Source organism: Pinus tabuliformis, chromosome 8 (genome assembly GCF_031772625.1).
Source record: "Pinus tabuliformis cultivar Carrire ecotype Pingquan chromosome 8, CPIR1, whole genome shotgun sequence".
NCBI lineage: Eukaryota > Viridiplantae > Streptophyta > Pinopsida > Pinales > Pinaceae > Pinus > Pinus tabuliformis.
The window spans coordinates 313,894,987-313,917,158 of NC_142294.1; the positions used below are offsets into that span (position 1 = coordinate 313,894,987).

General features: G+C 38.8%; 1 protein-coding gene across 1 annotated transcript; it reads left to right on the top strand.

The window, feature by feature from the left end:
* Positions 1 to 203: 203 nt before the first annotated feature.
* LOC149235399 (uncharacterized) lies at positions 204 to 6,805 on the top strand. The gene is made up of 3 exons (XM_089368536.1): positions 204 to 1,221; positions 1,675 to 2,987; positions 4,232 to 6,805. Exons 1-3 carry the CDS (start codon positions 204 to 206, stop codon positions 6,803 to 6,805), a joined length of 4,905 nt encoding a protein of 1,634 aa, XP_089224662.1.
* Positions 6,806 to 22,172: the final 15,367 nt, after the last annotated feature.

The window sequence follows — 22,172 nt, forward strand, 5'->3', positions numbered from 1 at the left end:
AGGATAGTACTAACAATGCTATACCTAAATCAATAGTCAAATTAGAAGACCTTTATGATTTGAAAGATCGATTCAAAAGATCTACCAATTCAAAACTCCAAAGTTCAACTTTGAATTATGAATTAGTAGGGTTTTTTTTTCGGGAGCTGCCGCGCTGCAACCCTAGCCGCGCCTTCTGAGCGACCCCGCAAGCGCTCTCCCTCATGGAGCCTGGAGGCGGCCCTGCGGCCCCTCCCCCCTTTCCTCCGGAGATCGAAGCCTTCAAGGCTCTTGTAACTGCAACAGGAAAACGTCAGGTCACAGGCCCGCAGCAAAAATTCGTCAAAAAACTGGACAGTATACCCAAGGTGGCCTTACCAGAGGAGGAAATCTGTAGATCTGCGCTGAATCTTGCAGAAAAAGGTCTGATCGGCCAGTTCACCGGTTTGTGGCCATCCCCGAGAGCAGTCGAAGAATGGGTCAAAAGGAATTGGCTACCTTTGGTAAATGAAGGAATCAAGATCTATTTTGTAGGCAAAGGGTTCTTCGTTTTCTTGTTTGACAGTACAGAGGACAGAGGCCTGATTTTCAGAAACGGGCCATACTTCATGGGGCCTCAAGGACTCTACTTGAACAAATGGTCTACAGATTTCGATCCAGCGCAAGACGTGCCCAAGGCGGTTCCTGTTTGGGTGCGCCTCCCGCATCTTCCCCTGCATTGCTGGAATCAAAGCTCACTTCAATCCATTGGAAACGCTCTTGGAAAATACATAGACCAGGCCCCAAGGAAGGATCAATACTCTTGTGCCCGGATCTGCGTGGAGGTCGATTTGGAAACAGGATTACCCGAAGCGATTCAGCTATCGGTGGCAAACTGGACACACATACAAGAGCTTGATTACGAACAGCTGCCTTTCAAGTGTCGATTCTGTCATGAGTACGGGCACTTTGCAAGATACTGCAAAAAAAGAAATGAGGAGACAACAGAGAAGGAAAAAGAAGAACAATGGAAACAGGCAAAGAAGACAACACACAACAGACAGAGTAACAAAAACAAGGCTAAAGGGACAGAGAACAAAGTAGATAATGGAAGCACAAGTAACCAAAACGCCGGCAGCAGTGAAACAAAAGGCAACGAGGGGGACAAAAACCCCTTTGAAATCCTCACGCCTCCTTCAGATCCTCCGGAAGCAGGGGAAGAAGAACCACCACAGCAGGAGAATATTGAAACCATAGAACCAGGTAATAACCCAATCCCCATCCCAAGCAATATTTCTTCCCCTTCATACGCAGATATAATCAAAAAAAAAGAAGAAAACCATAGAGAATATGGGATCATCAGATGATGAAACATTTGAAAGGACAACAAAAAGGGCTGGACGAAGATCAAACAAGGAAACTAGAGAAGAGGAGTCAGAAAGACAAAAAACCCTCGGCAGTCAAGCTACCATCGAAATGACACTAGGGAGGAATATCAGGCCTAGGGCCTCCAAAGGAGGAGGGCCTACCCCTTCAAGTGGTAAATGATGCAGTTGATCTCTTGGAACTGTAGGGGTCTGGGTAATCCCAACAAGGCAGAGGCTATCAAAGACTTATTGAAGATGGAGACCGCGGACATCCTTATGCTCCAAGAGACCAAAGTAGAAGGGGAAACCCTTCTAAACACCAGCGCTATGAAATGGAAATTTGATTCAGGAAAGGCTGTTAGTGCAAGGGGCACGGCTGGAGGAATAGGTACTTTTTGGACAAAAGACTTCTCACTAGAACGATTCTTAGCGACCCAACATTGGATTTTCACAGAGCTGCGTCATACCGTAAGCAATCTTTCCCTCGCTCTGTTTAACTTGTATGTCCCTGTTCATTATGAAGAAAAGAGAGAGTGCTGGAGGACACTCTTGGATTATATAGCGCAAATCAGCCCCTCAAATTTAGTCATAGGTGGAGATCTGAATATAACTCTAGATCCCAAAGAAAAGAAAGGAGGGATTCAGTCTAGAGATCCTTTCATCAATACAGTGGGCAATTTGATTCTGCAGTGGGATTTGGTAGACTTCAAACCAGTGAAAGGCAAATACACCTGGACAAACAATAGAACCGGAGAAAATCATATCTCTGCCAGATTGGATAGGTTTCTCATCAGCAGCTCTTTAATGATGGACAACAGAATAGTTTTCACCAAGATTCTTCCAAAGCTCACATCGGATCATAAGCCTATCCTCTTATGCCTAAAAGAAGAAGAAGATTTAGGCCCCCTTCCATTTCGTTTCAACCCTCTTTGGGCAGGTAAAGAAGGGTTTTTAGAAACAGTTCAAGCAGCATGGAGGATAGATGTACTCGGTTCCCCAAGCTATGTGTGGGAACAAAAAATGAAAAATACAAAAAAAGCACTCAAAGATTGGATAAAGAAATCCATGCAATCCCCCAATAGGCAGAGGAAGGAGGCAGTTCTTCAATTGGAAGGAATACAACTTGAAATGGAGGAGAAAGATCCCTCTTCCACAGATTTAGCCAATGAAAAATCTGCTCAAAGGAATGTATACTGTTCTTTTAGAAATGAAGAGGAATATTGGCGCTTAAAGTCTCGAAGTCTGTGGCTCAAATCTGGGGACAGAAATACCTCATACTTTCATAGACAGTGCAGGGCCCGTCTCTCGCGCAATCATATAACAGAAATTACCAGCACTAGTGGTCAGGTTTATAAAGGATTTTCTCAAATCAAAGAAGCAGCTGTAAATCATTTTCAGAACCTTCTTAGTGCAGAAAGAAATGGGAACGAGGAGGATGAAGCAGAGTTTCTCACAACCATCCCAAATCTAGTCAGTGAGGAAGATAATGATTCTCTGATGAGCCCAGTAACGGAAGAAGAGATAACTAATATAGTCTGGTCCATGGAACCAGATAAAGCCCCAGGTCCCGACGGTTTCACAGTACACTTTTACAGAATTTGTTGGGAGATTATCAAAATTGATCTCTTCAGAATGATAAGAGGAATCTTGAGGAAGGCAAAAGTGGGTGGTGGAATAAAATCCACATTTCTCGCTTTAATCCCCAAGGAAACAAACCCAGGATCCTTTGACAGATACAGGCCGATCTCCCTTTGTAATTCATCATACAAGATTGTGGCCAAACTGCTGGCAAACAGAATTAAGCCACTACTTCAAAAACTCATCTCTCCAGCCCAAGGAGGATTTGTGAAAGTGTCACACGAAATCAGTCAAAAGTGCGGACACAACCGACCTTCCTAGAAGTCTAAGACATTCTAATGACAAACAAAACAAACTGGAGCTATCCTTCTCTAAACATGCATTATGATATGAGAAATCAAGTGTTTCGTTCCTACCTTTGTCCAAACGCTGTTGTAGAAGTCCAAGCTTTGTTGATCTGGATGAGCTCCTCCTTTTCTCCAAAACCTGCAATCACCAACAGTCAAACAATTAAATAGCACCTGATTATAACATAAAACAAAGCATATTCAACATATATACCAAGGAGTACATGAAATAACCCATAAACAACAAGTTATTGAGAAGAATGGACCAATTTGCATTAAAGGTAATCAAAAGGAACCATTACAACCTGAGCCTTGGTGTTGTGCAAGCTCCTTCCAGGGTCCACAAGAGTCTTCCTCTACTTTGAAAAAGCTCACCCACTTCCAAATAGAACAAGCAAAGATGGCAATCTCTCCTCACAAGCTTCTAAATGGGAGTCCTAATTCCTGCAACATTTACCCTTAGAAATGTATAGCTTTCAACCTCTCCTCCTTCTGGCCCAATGCCTGTATTTATAGTACTCAAGAGGAGGTTAATCAGGTCCACCATCAATGGGATAATCCCCTCTTTGGGTGGGATAGCTCCCTTATTGATGGGATAAGTTCCTCTTTGATAGGAGTGCATGAACCATCTGGAGGCGCCCAATACACGTCGAACAACCTTCTAGAATGCTCTAGAAATGACCACAAGTAACTTTTTAAAGATGAAACTTGCGCATTCTAACCTTTACAGGGGGACGCACCTGTCCCTTTACATACAGAGCGTCTTTGGACGCAGCTTTTGTGAACATTGGGAGCGTCCCCGCAGGTAAGGTTGAGAGAACCTGCGTCCCCAGAGATAAATACATTTATACAAGACTTTCTCTCTTTTTTGGAGTTTGACATGGAGAGCAGAGGCATAAGACTTGCCTAAGAGGGTAGCATGACTGTTGATTGAGCCATACTAACTGTAAATAGTCATGGTGACATTTTTTAGTGTAACAGAAAGGCAGAGAAATCTTGGACAATGTCATTCAAATCCAAGAGGCTCTCCATTCCAGCCATACACGGAAAGAACAAGGTATGATTATCAAATTAGATATGAGTAATGCTTTTGATCGTGTTAACCGTTCTTTCCTGCTCAGGGTACTTGCAGCCTTTGGGTTCAGACAGGAATTCATAAACCTTATCAAAGCCTGCATCGAAAACATCTGGATCGCTCCAATGGTGAATGGGAGACCAACAGAGTTCTTTTTAGCCACCAGGGGACTGAGGCAAGGCTGCCCTCTGTCTCCCTTTCTCTATATTCTGATGGCGGATTCATTAAGCAGAAAGTTGACACAGGAGCAACAAAGCGGCACCATTCCTGGGATAAGAATCGTGCAAGGCGTAGCCCCAGTGAATCATGCGCTTTTTGCCGATGATTCACTCCTGCTCGGGGGCGCTTCCATGAGAATTGCTAAATCCTTCAAGACAATTCTCCAAAAGTATTGCAGTGTTACTGGAGCACTAATCAGTGAGAGGAAAAGCGCAGTTTACGGATGGAATACCGATCAACAAACAATTGAAAGGATAGCCAGTGAATTGGGGTTCAAAGGCTATGCAGAGTGGGATAAAATAAAGTATCTTGGTCTTCCGTTGACGATGGGATCCAATCGCAATTATTTGTGGGAGGAGGTGATTTCCAAGTTCAAAAATAAGATAGCAGCGTGGGGCGGAGTCTGGCTTACCACAGGCGGCAAGCTCACTCTCATCCGTTCGGTGCTTTCAGCTCTGCCTACTTTCCAAGCCTCTTTGCTGATGGCTCCAAGGCAAATCGCTGATCAGATCTCTTGTTTAATGCGGAATTTTTTGTGGAATGGTGGGAAGGGGAACAGTAACCGTTTTCACTTAGTTAATTGGGAAATGGTGAAGCGTCCCATTGCTGAAGGTGGACTCCAAATTAGAGACCCCCAACAAGCAAATCTAGCCCTGGGTTGTAAACTCCTGTGGCAGCTAATATCTGAGCCCACGCATCCTATCAGCCAGCTCTTAAAACTCAAATATCTCAGAAATCGGTCGATCATCTCCTTCAACCCAGCGCCTTCTCCTAGAGGAACACAGGCTTGGAGGCTCTGTTGCAAAGGGATAGATTTCTTCAGAACACATTTGTATAAAATTCCAGGGAACGGCAAAAAAACATTGTTGTGGAGAGACCGAATCATGGGCCATCCTCCACTCTCAGTCATAAACGAAATCGCAGATTTAAGAGTCTGGTTAAGATCAAAAGGAATCAGGAAAATCGAGGACATTGCAGAGTGGGATAACAAAGGCAATTGGCAGTGTTGGACTTTGCCCAACATACCAGCGCACTTAAAAAATCAGTTAAACTATTTCATAGATGCAATCACAGACTTTACTCCAGTGCACAAGGACGAGGAAGATTCATGGGGTTGGGGACAAACAGGGATATACACAGCCAAACAAGGGTACTTACAGATGCAAGGCAAAAAAGACTCTTCGCACCCGGAAGCAGTGTGGAAGCAGATCTGGGAAAGCTTCAGCATTCCGAAGATCAATTTCTTCTTTTGGACTTTGTTTCACAACAAAATCCTGACTGGAGATAACCTATGTAGAAGGAACATAGCTGGTCCACATCGATGCGTGTTCTGCAAAAAAGCCTTGGAGACCTCAGTTCACATATTTATTGAATGTGAGTATGCTCAGAAGGCCTGGACTAGCTTCTTGGCTGGACTGAATGTTAGACCCCCAGTGCATTGTTCGATAACAGACATGTTTTCGTCTTGGAAAGCTCGTTATCCCTACAGCATCGCAGACAAATCTCTTTGGCACAAGGTGTGGATTGCAGCTCCAAAATATGTGTGCTGGAAGTTGTGGCTCTCCCGGAACGAAATTGTCTTTAATCAAAAAGAAATGTCTGCAGGAAATGTCGCAGAAAAGGCCAAGAAACTACTAATAGAAACTCTGAGACAATCCAATGTTAGAGACAGCTCCCTAAGAGATGAAGAAAGAGCATGGTTGGGCGATTACACTCCTACAACGAGTCCTTCAACAATCACTCGCCCAAATCACAAGGAAAACTGGCAGATTCGAGACACTTTGGAAAGCTTCCAGAAGTGGTGGAAATCTCAAGGAAAATGCACTATCTTCTTTGACGGAGCCTCGAAAGGCAATCCAGGCAGGTCAGGAGCTGGGGGGGTCATTTATCTCCCGGATGGAAGAAAAGAGGAATTCAGTTGGGGACTCGGAATTAAAACCAACAATCAGGCAGAAGTCCTCAGTCTTTTAAAAGCTTGCCAACTGGCCAGAAAAGGAAACCCAAGGGAAATCTTAGTGTTTGGAGACTCAGAATTGCTGATAAAATCTCTATTAAATAAGAAAGGGCTCAAGGATCCAGTACTGAACAAACAGATATTAAGAGTGAATAGACTCTTGAAGGACTTCTCTTCAGTTCAAATCTTTCATATCCTCAGAGAATTAAACTCAGAAGCAGACAGCCTGGCAAATATTGGATGTAATCTAGAAAAGAACATGATCAGCATAAATGCAGGAGAACCGAATATGGCAGCCATTCCTTAAAAGGGCAAGTCGATCTTGTAAAAGCAGAAAATTGTTCTGTTAGAAACAGAAAAATGTAAAACTTGATATGGCTTTGGCCACCCATAAATAAAATACCCGTTTCGGTTAAAAAAAAAAAAAAATTATGAATTAGTAAATCTATGAACTGATTCCAAACTGCAGAATATCAACCTAGGCCTTGGCCTAGCCCCTGAAGAAAAATTAGCGTATATCCATCTCTTGAAACAATACAAAAGTGTCTTTGCTTGGAATTACGATGAACTCAAAACATACGACACCTCCATCATCCAACATACTATCCCAATGATCGATAATGAAAAACCTGTCCAACAAAAGTTGAGAAAGATCCATCCAAATTTAGAAAATCAGATCAAAACTAAACTCAATAAGTTATTGAAAGCCAAAATAATCTTTCCCGTTAGACATTCTAAATGGGTTTCCAATATGGTACCTATTAGAAAGAAAAACGGAGATATTAGAATCTGCATTGACTTTCGAGACCTTAATAAGGCCTGCCAAAAAGATAATTTTCCTTTACCTCCCATGGAACAAATACTGCAGGCAGTTGCGGGCTCAGAATTAATGTCATTCTTGGATGGATTCTCAGGATACAATCAAGTGTTGGTACATCCCGACGATCAATTAAAAACCACATTCAGAACTAAATGGGGCACATACGCATATCAAAAGATGCCATTTGGTTTGATTAACACAGGTGCCACATTTCAGAGAGCCATGGACATCGCATTCAAGGGGTTAGTTAATAAATCAGTGGTAATCTATTTGGATGATATAATTGTTTATTCCAAGAAATGAAACAACCATCTCAGAGATTTAAAACAAATCTTCCAACGTTGTTTAAGGTATGGGATTTCGCTTAACCCGAAAAAATCCTTTTTCGCATTAAGTGAAGGAAAACTTCTAGGATTCATAGTGTCAAAATCTGGAATTCACATTGATCCTGACAGAATCAAGGAAATTTCCACAGTACCCCTACCTCACAACAAGAAAACCATGCAATCTTTCCTTGGCCAGATTAACTTTGTAAAGAGATTTGTTCCAGATTTTTCAAGAATCATATCTCCTTTACAAGCCATGATTAAAAAGAACGCAAACTTTAAATGGGGCCAAGATGAACATGAGGCATTCAATCTAATCAAACAAGCAATTATCAATGCTCCATCTTTAGCAACTCCAAATTTTTCCGATCCTTTTATATTGTATACATTTGCCTCGGATAGGTCATATGCTGCGATAATCACTCAAGCAAATCAGAAAAGGCGGAAGCTCCAATTGCTTTTTTCAGTTCTAATTTACAAGGAGCTGAATTGAATTATTCAGATGTGGAAAAACAAGCTTATGCTATTTTTAAAGAAATTAAATATTTCAGACCTTTTTTACTCAAAACACATACCAAAATCATAGTACCTTTTCCAACAGTAAGAAATCTTCTAGTACAGAAGGATGTGGGTGAGAAAAGGGCCAATTGGGTTATTGCCTTACAGGAATATGACGTAGAAATCAAACCAGCAAGTATTGTAAAAGGTCAAGGCTTTTGCAAAATGCTGGCAGGAGCATTGCTAATGTTCGAAAATCCATCTGCAGAGGTACAAGTGTACAAGCTAAGCCTAAACGATGTTGAGTCATTATACGCTGATATTATTTATTATCAAAAGAATGGATATGCTCCTCCAAACCTCGATCATACCAAGAAAAGAGCCCTGAGGTTAAAAGCCAAACAATATCAACTCATTAATGACGTTCTTTTTAGAATAAATTATGATTCTGTTCTCCTTAGATGTCTTGAGAAAGCTGAAGCTGAAAAAGTCTTGCAGGAACTCCACGATGGGCCAGCAGGCGGACACTATGCTGGAGACGCTACTGCTCACAAAATTTTACACGCAGGCTATTACTAGCCCACATTATTCAAAGACGCACATAACTACGTAAGGAAATGTCAAGTCTGTCAAACCATTGTTGGGAGACAAAGAAACCATCCTTTCCACTGCAACCAGTTACCATTGAACAGCCTTTCGATTGGTGGGGATTGGACGTAATAGGTGAGATCGTTCCTCACTCTTATAAACAGCATAGATACATCCTTACAGCAACATATTACTTTACTAAATGGGTAGAAGCAGTTCCACTCAAGACGGCTAATGCTGAAAATATCATTGAATTCATAGATCAGTTCATAATCACTAGGTTTGGATTGCCTTCCGCTTTAATGTTTGATAATGCATCATATTTTTCTGGTAATGCAATGACTGAATTTGCACTCAAAAGGGGTTTCAAGCTTAAGTACTCAGCCAATTATTACCCACAAGGAAATGGGTTAGTTGAATCCACAAATAAGAACTTAATCAAAATCATTAAGCAAACCATTGACCAAAATCATAAAAATTGGCATAAAGTCTTTAATATATGCTTTATGGGTAGATCGAATAACGCAGAAAGCCTCTATCAGCACTTCTCCCTTTAATCTAGTTTATGGGAAAGAAGTGGTTCTTCCAACACATCTGGCAATTCCCTCTTTAGCCTTGGTTCAATATATTGATGAAGCACCAACTTCTTCCCTACAACTAAGGCAGCTGGAATTGATTAAGCTAGAAGAACAACGAGAACAGGCTAAGATTACTCACGCTCATCATCAAGCATTGGTGAAAGCCTCTTTTGATTCCAATATGATATCTAGAAAAGATTTTCAAATGGGAGATCTAGTTTTAAAATGGGACAAGGCTCATGAGGAAAAGGGAAAACATACAAAATTTCAAAGAATGTGGCTTGGTCCTTTTCAAATCATAGAAGTCATAGGTCTGTCTACCTTCATGTTACAAGATTTAACAGGGAGAAGAGATTCTTTACCTGTTAATGGTCAGATTCTTAAGAAATATTTTCCATAGAAGATCATTCTTCTATTTTTGTAGAATAGTTGTTTTTCTTTCCACAATAAAATCGGTTGTAAATAGTTACATTTGAGATTCATTAAAAAGACACAAATTATCTTTTAGATTTATTTTTTCACTTGTACAAATAGAATTCTTTTTGAAAAATTAATCATTACTATTGAAAGATACAGTTAAAGACTATACGCCTAGAAATGATACTAGTTTCAACTGTATAAACTTTGAAAAAAAACACCTTTAGTTAGAAATTATTTTATTTCAGTCAAATAAAAGGTATCAATAACAAAATGAAGATTCTCTGTAGAAAGGTTATTTCCAAAAAACTCTATCATTGTCATCCAGAGCTTTCTTAAGGAAACAATGACTTCCTCCCCACCTAGGAAACTACAATATTCAGAGAATAAACCAAAGATACACTTTAACTTAAAGAGTAATAGGTCTCATCACGAGCCGACTTATCATGATCATACATGTTATAGCTTGCTGACTTTGCCAAATACTGCATACCACAATAGGGCAATGACTCAAGATTGTTAAAATCAAAAGACAAGGGGTCTCATCACGAGCCAGCTTGTTCAGCAAAGTTATAAATCAGTGGATGACTGTGTCATGAATTAGCTACCAAACCAAGACATTTCTCTTTAAGAATAAAAAGAAAATGAAAGTAAAAAGTGTGGAAATGGAATTTTTCTTTGAAAAGTTGTAAATTTCTCTAAGTAGGATACAGGATCATTGCTGGATAATAGGTAACCCTATCGAAGCTACAAATGCTCATTGGAAACAGAGGCTCTACCTACGACAAATGAGCATATTTCAAACTGATTTACAGAGAAGACTTTGTTTTTATCTCTAGAAACCATGTAATGACTGATGTAGATACAAGGACTTGCTTGAGGAAGTAAATAATCAAAGCTGGGAAAAAGAAGAAACAAAATATCATTGATAGGAAAAAGCATAATGTACTTAGTCTTTCTATAGTAAAGTTTAATTCTCTGGAAAATTTTCTGTTTTGGAAGTTTTGAAAATTCAAAAAAGCAGCAGAGATAACTAGTTCTTCCAAGTGAATCGCCAATTGTTGTGGCCAGCAACAACCCCCCTTCTTATCTAGTGTTATTCCTAATACTAAATAAGTGGGTACCCTTAGTTAAAAATTTAAAAAATCAAAGTAGTGTTTAAATTTCCTTTTCGAATAAACTTACCATCATAAGCTTAGGAAACCCCCCTTGAAAAATCTAAAAATCTAAGTTTTATGATAAGGTAAGACAAAATCTTTCCTTAGGAAATATCGCATCGCAAAAAATGACGGGGTACCACCTTACAAACCAAATTCCAACATTGCGAGATCGTGATATGCAATAATAAACAAATATCGCATCGCATACAACAAGCACAATTTACATTGAAACACTTTAATTTACCGATATGCGATGACGCCAATCGCAAATCGAATTTCGCAGAAAACAGGTTAACAAAGATTGTCATATATAACGTTCCTACGATCTGCGATATTGAGATATTGCGATTTTGCGATACAGCGACAATACGATAATGCGATGTCACAAGCAATCAACTCTATGATGTTATGATTCTGCGAAATTATCATTTTGCGATGTTGCGATCTGAGATATTGTGAAGCAAATCGAAAAATCACTTCGTCGTAGATCTTTCGGGCTCATTATTCAAAAAAGTATTTTCCATAAACTGACACCTGGTTATGCGCTTTAATGCTAATAAATGAATTAGTTGCCAGTTATTAATGGAATATGGTTTCATGCTTATCGAAAAATCATCTCACGTAAGGTGGTATACTTTATGCATCTTCAGCATTTAAAACTTTCCCATCACCCTTCCTTGTCATTATTTTCACTTCATTTGTGAATTGCAGGAACGGGGAACAAGGGTTATACAAAGCAATACGCAGGATAAAATGGGAAAGAAAAGCAAAAACTCCGAGCTCTGAAGAAAAAGAAATGGCACCCTTGTATACAGACACGGCCTGTAACAGAGACGCAGGAATTGCTACATGGGAAGGCATGTATAATCTGCTTGAAGAGGAGAATCCCAGAGTAATGGAAGTTTCCGCTACTGCGGGCTCAAACAGTTCTTCTGAGGCATCCATCACAGAGCTAGCTTGCTCATTCTTACACCGGATAGCAGCAAGACCCAAAATTCTCCCATACACGGACATGGTCAAATGGATACTGGACAGCGTTGATATCAGAAATAGACAGTTTAAGGCTCAGGGTCAAGAGCTTACGGAATCATTATTTTCACAAAATTTGAAATTTATATCTGCTAGAAGGAAAAAGCGCAAAAGGCAAAAAAGGCATCAAGGAAGCCCTGATCAAGAAACGGAGGCAGTTTCCTAGGCGCGTCGCTAAGGAAAATTTCTCGGAAAGGAAAGCTTCTAATTGCTCAGGCACCTGTAAGCCCTGAAAATTGCAAGAAAGCAACGATAGAGACCGAATGGAAGCAGAAGGCCCAAGAAAAGGCACAAGCAATCCAAGGGTTAACCAAATTAAACTGGGATTATTACTAGGCATACCTGGTAAAGCCACATAGCCAGTGGATGACTCTTAAGTGTATCATCAATTCGGCAAAAAAGATGGCGCCAGCTCTTGTCAATTATGTTTTCTCAGCTCAGCTAAAATCGGAAGTCGGACAGCCGACTTCCCTCAAACAGATGCTGCATGCATGCGATTTCAAGGACCAGATACAGAAGTAGTTTTAATTTTAGATTCAATTTTAGTTTTAATTTTGTTCTATTTTCCTGAAATAAGGACGGTCATTTAAACCGCATCCTACATTTTTGTAATAATTTATTTTTAGATTTAGTTAGTAATATTTAAACCCTTCTCATGCATTTAGAGAAGGGTCCTGAAATTTATCAAAAACTTATCCCCAGAACATGCACTTCTGTACCCTCTGAGGAGGTTTTGATGAATGAATGGAACAGGATTTATTGATGTTTGCATTTGATATATGCTACTGATGTTGCACTTTTATACTCTTAGTGGATGTTAGATCAAGAAGAGATAAATCATTATCGCTTAAAGCTCATGAGTAGGACTAGTCATAAATGGTATTTCTATCTCTTAACTATTTCTGCCTTGTGTTAAAGTGATTTTCATGTTCAGTTATTTATATATTGATGTATGAATGCCTGATTTATCATTTGGCACTTTTGTACGATGATAGCTATTTATTTATGCTTGATGTATGAGTAGCTTACTATGAGATATGTTTCTCACAACTGTTTCGTCTAACTTTTTATACGAAGTGGTTCATCGTTATTGAATTCTTTTCTCATAACAGTTGAATGATCTTTATTACCAGTTGTTATTTGAAATCATTTTAGATCGCATAAAAGAAAGGTTACACCCCAGGTTAGTATAGACTTAGATACTTCTGCTTATTAGAATACAATTTTTATATTATTAGATTAGAAATAGAGTAGAAGTATTCCATTTAGAAACTGTTAGAAAAAGAAATATGTTATGAAACCAGCTCAAGAAAAGATAGAAAAGATAGATCAACGCCTTAGAATTCAGCCTCTTCGAGGGGGCAACCTCCTTTACATTACATAAATGAACAATTCTTGGATGATTCAAATGACAAAACCTCCTTTCTATATATAGGAGTCTAAGGAGTCACAATATAATCCAGCCGACCTAACAATAATAATATAAAGCCACAAAAATAACAATAGAGGGATTCTATGGGGCACAGAAATAACAATATGGGGGTAATAGGGGCACAACAATATAAATAAGGGGTATAACTACAATAGTAATGGGGTAATCACTAGTATTATAGGGACCCAACATGCCCCTCTCCTTCAAAAAAGTGTTGTCCTCAACGCTTGAGTAGTTCTGGATACTTCTGCATAAAATTCTCATCCTCCCATGTGGAATCTTCAGCGGATAAGTTCTTCCACTTGATAAGATACTCTGAAATTGATCGATTTCGTAGCTGTCGAGTTCTTGTTTCTGTGACTGCTTCCGGTTCCAATATAATTTTTCCTTCCTCGTCAAGTTCTGGCAATATTGTTTGAACTGGGAGCTTGTCGCCTATAACCTTCTTTAAACATGAAACATGGAAAACTGGGTGCAATCGAGAAGCTGCAGGAAGCTCCAATTTGTATGCCATAGTACCAATCTTTTGCAACACCTTGTACGGACCATAATACTTTGGTGATAATTTATTATCCTTCTTAGCTTGCTTTAGGGACATTTGCTTATATGGTTGTAGCCGTAGGAATACCCAATCACCTACATCAAAACTTCTTTCACTGCGATGTTGATCTGCCTGTTGTTTCATTCTATTTTGTGCCAACACGAGGTTATCCTTTAAGAGTTGGAGGACTTGTTGTTGATGTTCGATGTGATGTTCCACTGCCTGAACCTTAGAATTTTCTCTTAAATATGATGTGATGGATGGTGGTTGATACCCATAAAGTGCCATAAATGGGGTCATTTTTGTTGCTGTATGGAAGGAAGTGTTATACCACCATTCAGCCAGAGGCAACCATTTGACCCATTGTGTCTGTTTATCAGATACAAAGCAACGAAGATATCCTTCCAAACATTTGTTTACTATCTCAGTTTGCCCATCAGATTGAGGATGATAAGATGAGCTATGAGCTAACTGAGTACCAAGACAAGAAAATAATTTTGTCCAAAAATTTCCAGTGAAAATGGGATCTCTGTCACTTACAATAATCTTTGGGTTTCCATGTAGCTTTTGAATTGTTTCCATAAATGCAGTAGAAACTGTACTGGCTTTAAATGGATGTGATAATGCACAAAAGTGTGCATACTTGGTAAGTCTGTCAACTACCACCATGATGACACTCTTTCCCTCAGACTTGGGTAAACCTGTGATAAAATCCATTGAAACCTCCTCCCAACGTTGGCTTGGAATGGATAAAGGTTGTAATAGACCCGGTGTCTTAATTGTTTCAACTTTATTTTGTTGGCAAACCAAACATTCCGCCACAAACTTTTGAATATCTGATTTAAGGCCATCCCAAAAAAATTCCTTCTTAACCCTGTGGTAAGTTTTTAAAAATCCTGAGTGCCCTCCTAAGGGAGAAGTGTGCAATTCCATAAGAATCTTTTGTTTTAGCTGGGAATTCTTACAGAGGTATAAGCGATCTTTGTACCATAACGAATCATTTTTCCAGCTAAATGTATCAGACGTACTGGAATCTTGTTGTAGCTTTCGAATAAGTGCCCACACTTCTTCGTCATTCTTCCATTCCTCCCTTGCTTCGTTTATCCAATCTGGTTGGATAATAGAAATGGCGCACAACAATGCTTCCACATCCTCATCCTTTCTTGAGAGTGCATCTGCCACCACATTTTGCTTCCCTTTTTTGTAGATGATTTCAAAGTCATAACCCAACATCTTTGTGACCCACTTTTGTTGCTCTTCAGAGGATAATCTTTGTTCTAAAAAGTATTTAAGGCTATCATGATCCGTTTTTACCTTGAAGTGTCTTCCCATTAGGTAGGGTCGCCATTTCTTAAGTGCATGGAGTATTGCCAACATTTCCTTCTCATAAATAGCTTTGCTTAAAAACTTTCCCTTGATTGGACGACTTTCAAAAGCAATGGGTCTTTCATCTTGCATTAGAACAGCACCAATTCCATTTCCTGAAGCATCACATTCCACAATAAAGGTTTTTGTGAAGTCCGGTGTAGCTAAGACCGGTGCTTGGCACATTGCCTCTTTAAGATGTTCAAAGGCCTTTGTTGCTTCCGGAGTCCATGAAAATGCATCTTTCTTCAATAATGTTGTTAGAGGTGCTGCTATTCTCCCATAATTCTTAACAAACTTGCGATAATACCCTGTCAACCCAAGAAATCCTCGCAGATGCTTTATGGATGTGGGGATTTTCCATTCCTTAATGGCTTTAATTTTGCTAGGGTCTACCTTAACTCCTTCATGAGATACAATATGACCCAAATATTCCACCTCCTGGACTCCAAAGAAACATTTGGATCTTTTTGCATATAATTGTTTCTCCTCCAATAGTTGTAGCACCCTGTCAACATGTTCAACATGATCCTTCCAAGACTTGTTGTAGATTAGTATATCATCAAAAAATACTAACACAAATTTTCTAAGGAATGGTTTGAAAATTGAATTCATCAAACCTTGAAATGTTGAAGGTGCATTGGTAAGGCCAAAAGGCATGACCAAAAATTCATAATGACCCTCATGAGTTCTAAATGTCGTTTTCGGAATGTCTTCAATCTTCATTCTGATTTGATGATATCCCGAACGAAGATCCAACTTGGTGAAGTAAATTGATCCATGCAATTCATCCAGTAATTCATCAATGACAGGAATGGGGAACTTATCTTTAATAGTGAGCTTGTTGAGCTCCCTATAATCCGGACACATGCGCCATGATCCATCCTTCTTGTGCACCAATACTACTGGAGCAGAGAAAGAACTTTGACTTGGTTGAATTATACCAGCCTCTAGCATTTCTGCAACCATACGTTCAATTTCACTTTTTTGGACATAGGGATATCTGTACGGCCTGATGTTTGGAGGAACACTTCCTGGAATCAGATGAATAGCATGATCATGATCACGCATAGGTGGGAGACCTTTGGGAGTCTCAAATACCTTGGAATGATTGTCCAGGACTTTTTGGAGATCTGGAGAAATAGATGATTCCAATGTGGAAACATCTAGCGAACATAATTGTGCAATTACACCTCTTTGCTCCTTTTTTAGAAGCTTTGTCATACCATTAGAGCTGATTATCTTTCCTGGTTTCCCTGCAATACCCCTTAATTCAACTTCCTTTCCTTCCACAGAAAATTTGATGAAAAGTTCTTGAAAATTAAAAGCTATTGTACCCAAGGATTGTAGCCATTGGACTCCTAGTACAACATCAGCACCTCCCATTGGAATGGAAAGCATTGGGCTAGTCAATACATATTCTCCCATGGATAGCTTGATATTATGGCACTTTCCAGAGCAATTTATTGTTCCTCCATTTGCAATCATCACTTGACACTCTGGTGCTGGATATAGGAAGCAATTCAATTCTTTTGCTACCCTACAATGAATAAAATTGTGGGTGCTTCCTGAATCAATCAACACTATTACCTTTTTCTTCTTGATTTGTCCTTCTATCTTGATGGTTTGAGGAGTGGTAATTCCCGCCAATGCATTACAAGATATGGTCGGATTTATTTGTTCTTCATCTAGGCTTTGTTCCTGGAGTATATCTTCTTCTTTTGACCTTTCTTGCTCCTTTTCTTCTTCCTCTTCACAATCTATGTAGAATAATTTCTTCTCAGCACACTTATGACCTTTAGTGTATTTGCTATCACAACTGTAACAAAGCCCTTTTGCTCTTTTTTCTTCCAATTTTTGTGGTGTCAACCTTATAGGTTGTGGAAGACTAGGGGCAACAACACTTCCGTCTTTATAGTTGTGAGTGGTATGCTTCCTAGTTGCCATAATTTTGCTTTCCATTTTTCTTGCTAACCTGAATGCCTTCTCTAATGAATCAGGTTCCCAAAGGCGAACATCATGTTGGATATTATCCTTTAAAGACCCTATGAACACATCAATCCTATGCTCCTCTGGAATATCTTTTACCCTTATGTTCAATTTTTGGAACTCCTCAATGTGCTCCATTACTGAACCCTTTTGTTTGAGACTTATCAATTGGCTAAAAAAAGTGTTGCTTTTTGTATCTTCATAATGTGCTATCAATTCTTCCGTAAAAATTGCCCAAGTGATAAATTTTTTACGAGAGCAAAGCCATTGATACCATACAAACTGATTTGGTTCCAAATATACAGTTGCCATACGTACCTTTTGTGTGTTTTGCACATTATTGAGATCGAAGAACTGCTCCATCTGTAATATCCATGTGGCGGGATCCTTGCCATCAAACTTCCTCATATCGATTTTTGGAATATGGTGGGTCTTCGATCCAACATTAGAGTTTATGGAATCATGATTAACATTACTTTTGTTCACATCATGAGTTTCCTTTACAACCTTTTCACCATTAGTAAGTATTTCTTGTAGAAAATTTGTCAAATCTGTCTTCAAATCTGCCATGTCTGTCTTCAAATCTGCCATGTCTCTCTTCAAATCTGTCTTCAAATCTGCCATGTCTCTCTTCAAATCTGTCTTCGAATCATCCATCTTAGATTCCACGCCATTTATCTTAGCTTCTGTTAGCTTTTGTGAGCGTGACATTTGTTGCACTTGTTCTTGTAATTTTGATATATCATGTAGCATTTCTTCCTCTTCTTCATGAGTCATGCTAGAGCTTTCAGGTTCCTTACTAGGTGTTTGCATTTTCTTTCCTCGAGGCATCAGTTACCAATAATAATGCTTTACTATGCCCTTTGAATTCCGTTAAACCAAGCTTACACAAAAATTTAAAAAAAACTACACACCTTTTTTCACTTTGTAGAAGCCTGATATTGAATCTAATGTATCTCTGTAATTTCGGATCATCCAGTTCGGAAATTGTGATATGTAGTAGTCTTCTACGTCCTCTTTCCAATGCCACAAGTCTTACCCAAATTGGATTCTCCAAGGAAGAGTTATGTGAAATCTCCCACAGTGACTTGCTTCTAGACTAGTTCAGTAGAGCGAACTTGTACGACGTGCCACGAGTCACTGTTTCAACCTTTGGATCTGAAACATGCATACAAGAAACTACAGTCCGTCCTCTTTCTGTAACTTCTTACAAAATTTCAATCTGATCCCCAGAGAGAAAGTTATGACGATTTTCCCCAGGTCACCTGTTTTGAATGTAATTCAGGAGTCTGCAAAAATACCAAATTCCTCAGATCATATCTCCGCAAATATCGTACGAAAAGCTCTGAAATTCGGACCCAAGGTTCAGCGCGATTTCTTCTCAAATGGGTTTTTTTGCGACTTTTTAAACATCACAAAAAAAAGGTTATAGAAAAAATGCCACGATGATCTGTTTGGAGCAGCGAAACCCTAGAATCCAAAGCTCTGATACCAAATGTTATGAAACCAGCTCAAGAAAAGATAGAAAAGATAGATCAACACCTTAGAATTCAGCCTCTTCAAGGGAGTAACCTCCTTTACCCTCCTTTCTATATATAGGAGTCTAAGGAGTCACAATATAATCCAGCCGACCTAACAATAATAATATAAAGCCACAAAAATAACAATAGAGGGATTCTATGGGGCATAGAAATAACAACATGGGGGTAATAGGGGCACAACAATATAAATAAGGGGTATAACTACAATAGTAATGGGGTAATCGCTAGTATTATAGGGACCCAACAAAATATCAGTCCATCACACACACACACACATAAATTGGGAAACTGGTCCCATATCCCCAGTCGGACCCACTATACCAAACGGAAAAGGAGCTGCTAACCAAGGTCCGGACCGGGTGGGTATCCCCCTTGTTTCAGACCCGATTTTTAGGGCTTCAACAGCTTGTTAGGTAGGTTGGCCTCAATCATTGCATAAGGCAACGACACCCTCTCCAACTTTTTTACAAGACTCATCCCTATGCACCCCATATAAGGATATTGGAGTGACTTATTGTTTAAAGATGAGAATTCATCTATATATTACCCTTACCTACTTCTATGCAAAGATTTGCATGAATGTTTGAGGATTGGTAAGTCTTGGTAAGAATTTACTTAGTTGCCAAAACTTAATTAATTCTTGAATTAAATTGTTTTTTATAAGTGAGAATTCAATTATATAGTGCTAGTATATGCCTTTAAGTAAATTATTGAATGAATATTAGGGCTTTGTAATTATTTTTAATAATTCATTCATTTATTAGAGTTGTATGAGTTCTTGAAGCTACTCATTTTCTATAAGTAATAACTCTTTTAGGCATTATATATATATGCAAGGACTTGCATATATGTTGAGTTTCAGTCCTTTTAGGTAAGAATTGACTCCTTTTCAAAAAATAATGAGTTGATTGCAGAGGATGTGTTTTCATAGATTTAGATAATTCCTTCAATGAAATTTAATTCCTTTGGAGATTGTAAAAATTCTTCCTAGATTGTTTGCAAAGCATTGGTTAACTTTCATTAGTAGTGAGTATATTGGGTAAATTTTTCACATGAACAAATTTCATCTTTCACCAATGGTTGATGAAAACTTCAACACTTTGATCATTTACATGTGGGTTTTGTTTATAATATCACAATAGTAACACACACACACACACATTTATTTTGTCCCCAGTTTTTTTTCACTGGGAAAATACAGGTAAATTAACCCAGAGGGATCTACCTGTCGGCCGAACTAGAAGGCCCTAACCCCAAGGCCATTGAGGAGATTTGACCCTGTGACCACCCGATAGGTGAGGTACTTAGCAATAGGAACTTGACCAAGTGAGCTATCCCTTGGGGCTTAACACACACAAATATTTATTATTAATATTATATGAAATATTAATATAAATAATTCAACTAAAATGTTACAATTTAATATCAAATCTCATTTGTACAATTAAACATGAAGTAATTTATTTAGATCTAGTAGATTACATGGCATGGCCAAGTGGCCTTGGTGCTAAATCAGTGGCATCATTGCATCGACATGTGGACTTGGGGTGCCACATTATCTACCTTGTGTGAGTATATGATTAGGTTGATGTAGCACCAAGTAATAAATCTTCAAAGGACCATAATTGGTGATCCAGACTCATATTTTGATAAAATTTACATCATCAGAAAGCTCTCGACCATTAGAAAATGATGGTAGACTCAAATATGAGGTTCAAGTTGTGTTAGGAAAGTGAAAAAATGTATGGCCACCCATCGCCTAAATGTGACCTCAAAGGTCATTTGGAGGTGATATGTTACGCTCAGAATTCCATGCCTATTCTCTTTAAGAAGAAATGCACTTGTAAAATAAATTGGGAAACCCTACTGAGGCTTTCAAGTGTCTCCATGAATAGCATCAATTTTCATCCTCTAGTAACATCTACATTACAGTACATGGAGATTACAAAATCATTACATTGTAATTCAACACTATAATGAAAATATTTGTGTTATCCAAGTGGCATTGACATCTATTTTTATAAGAAACAAGCCACGACAAGTATTTTGGCCAAGCAATGGTTTGTCTCTAATCTAACCAAAAGAAGCAGGTGACCATGATGACTCCAACCAAGTAATGGTTTGTCTCTTATCCGAGCACAATAGTTTATAATTGTCATCCACTTATTTCTTGTCTCTTGTCTCTTATCTCTTGTCTCTAGTGTGTGATAGTTCTTATTATTGGGAGTTAAATATTCATCCAAAACATTTCAAAAAGGTTGCACCTAAATTCAATTCCCTATCCTTATGGTTCCAAAATTGAATAATGCAAGACAATCCTTATTTATTTCACATGTTTACAACTTAATCTATTCAAGGGTTTAATAGAAGAAATGAATTATGTTATTATTTGACTTTTTATGTTTACTCCTTGTTAGCCTCCTGTTGCAACAGGTGTTCATCTTTCATGATTGACATTTTTACATGCCAAATATGTCATACTTTGCATGCTGCAATGCTCCATATTTCCAGAGGAGGCCATGAAACTGGCCAGTCTAAATGCGATTACACTATTCCAAATTTTGACGAGTTAAACCATTTTTTAAGAATTTTCTGTTAAGGGAAGTCCAAACAGCTTAATCTTGGCTTCCCTAGGTTTCAATTTCTTGTTTTAGAATATAGAGAATCATTATCTATCCAAACAGTTTAATCTTGGCAGATTTGTAGATATGTAGAGAAACAAAGGAGCCCAACTGCTTAATCTGGGCCCTTGGAAGAAATAAGTGTAGATTTAGATAGGAGGACAGCAAAAAGAAAAAAGGATAATCAGGGTCTGCAAGTCCAAGTGCACCCATGCAAAAAAGAAGAAAAAATGCTAGGTAAGTAGGATGGGTAAGTAGTTTTGTGGTTGCAGAATCAAGTTGTATGATCCATTTCATGTTTTCAAATGTCATATTTACTCAGATCACAAGTGCAAGGCAATTCCCCTTTGGAGGAGCTCAAGCTGGACATGTCTAACTCCCCCTTCTTCTTATTCCCCACATCACTCACTAACATCCCATTAAGGACCTTGGGATCTGCCCAACCAGTCCTGTTATCACTTCATTTTTATAGAGCACCAAGTCAAGCTTTGACTTTCTTCACTGAAAAGAAGCCACATTTCTTGTGTAAAAATCATGTCTCCGCAGTTCATTCACTCCCTATATCTATGTTTCAGCTCACAAACTTAGCCTCCCCCCTACACTTCACCTCACAAATTCATATTAACTCCTAACTCTACTATCTAGCTCCCTAGATCATTTCCCCATCCCCTATTATACAAAAAAGCTATAAAAACTCCCCAAAAATATTAAATAGCCCCTCCCTTTGGCACTATAGCCATATTTATCAAGTCCGGGAAATAGTAGTCCA

Bases quoted from the DNA above. Each gene is read 5' to 3' on its own strand.
- LOC149235399 (XM_089368536.1), top strand. From the start codon at position 204: ATGGAGCCTGGAGGCGGCCCTGCGGCCCCTCCCCCCTTTCCTCCGGAG. The intron at 1,222-1,674 runs GTAATAACCCAA...AATTTGATTCAG, and splicing joins TATTGAAACCATAGAACCAG to GAAAGGCTGTTAGTGCAAGG. The intron at 2,988-4,231 runs GTGGGTGGTGGA...TTAGTGTAACAG, and splicing joins GAATCTTGAGGAAGGCAAAA to AAAGGCAGAGAAATCTTGGA.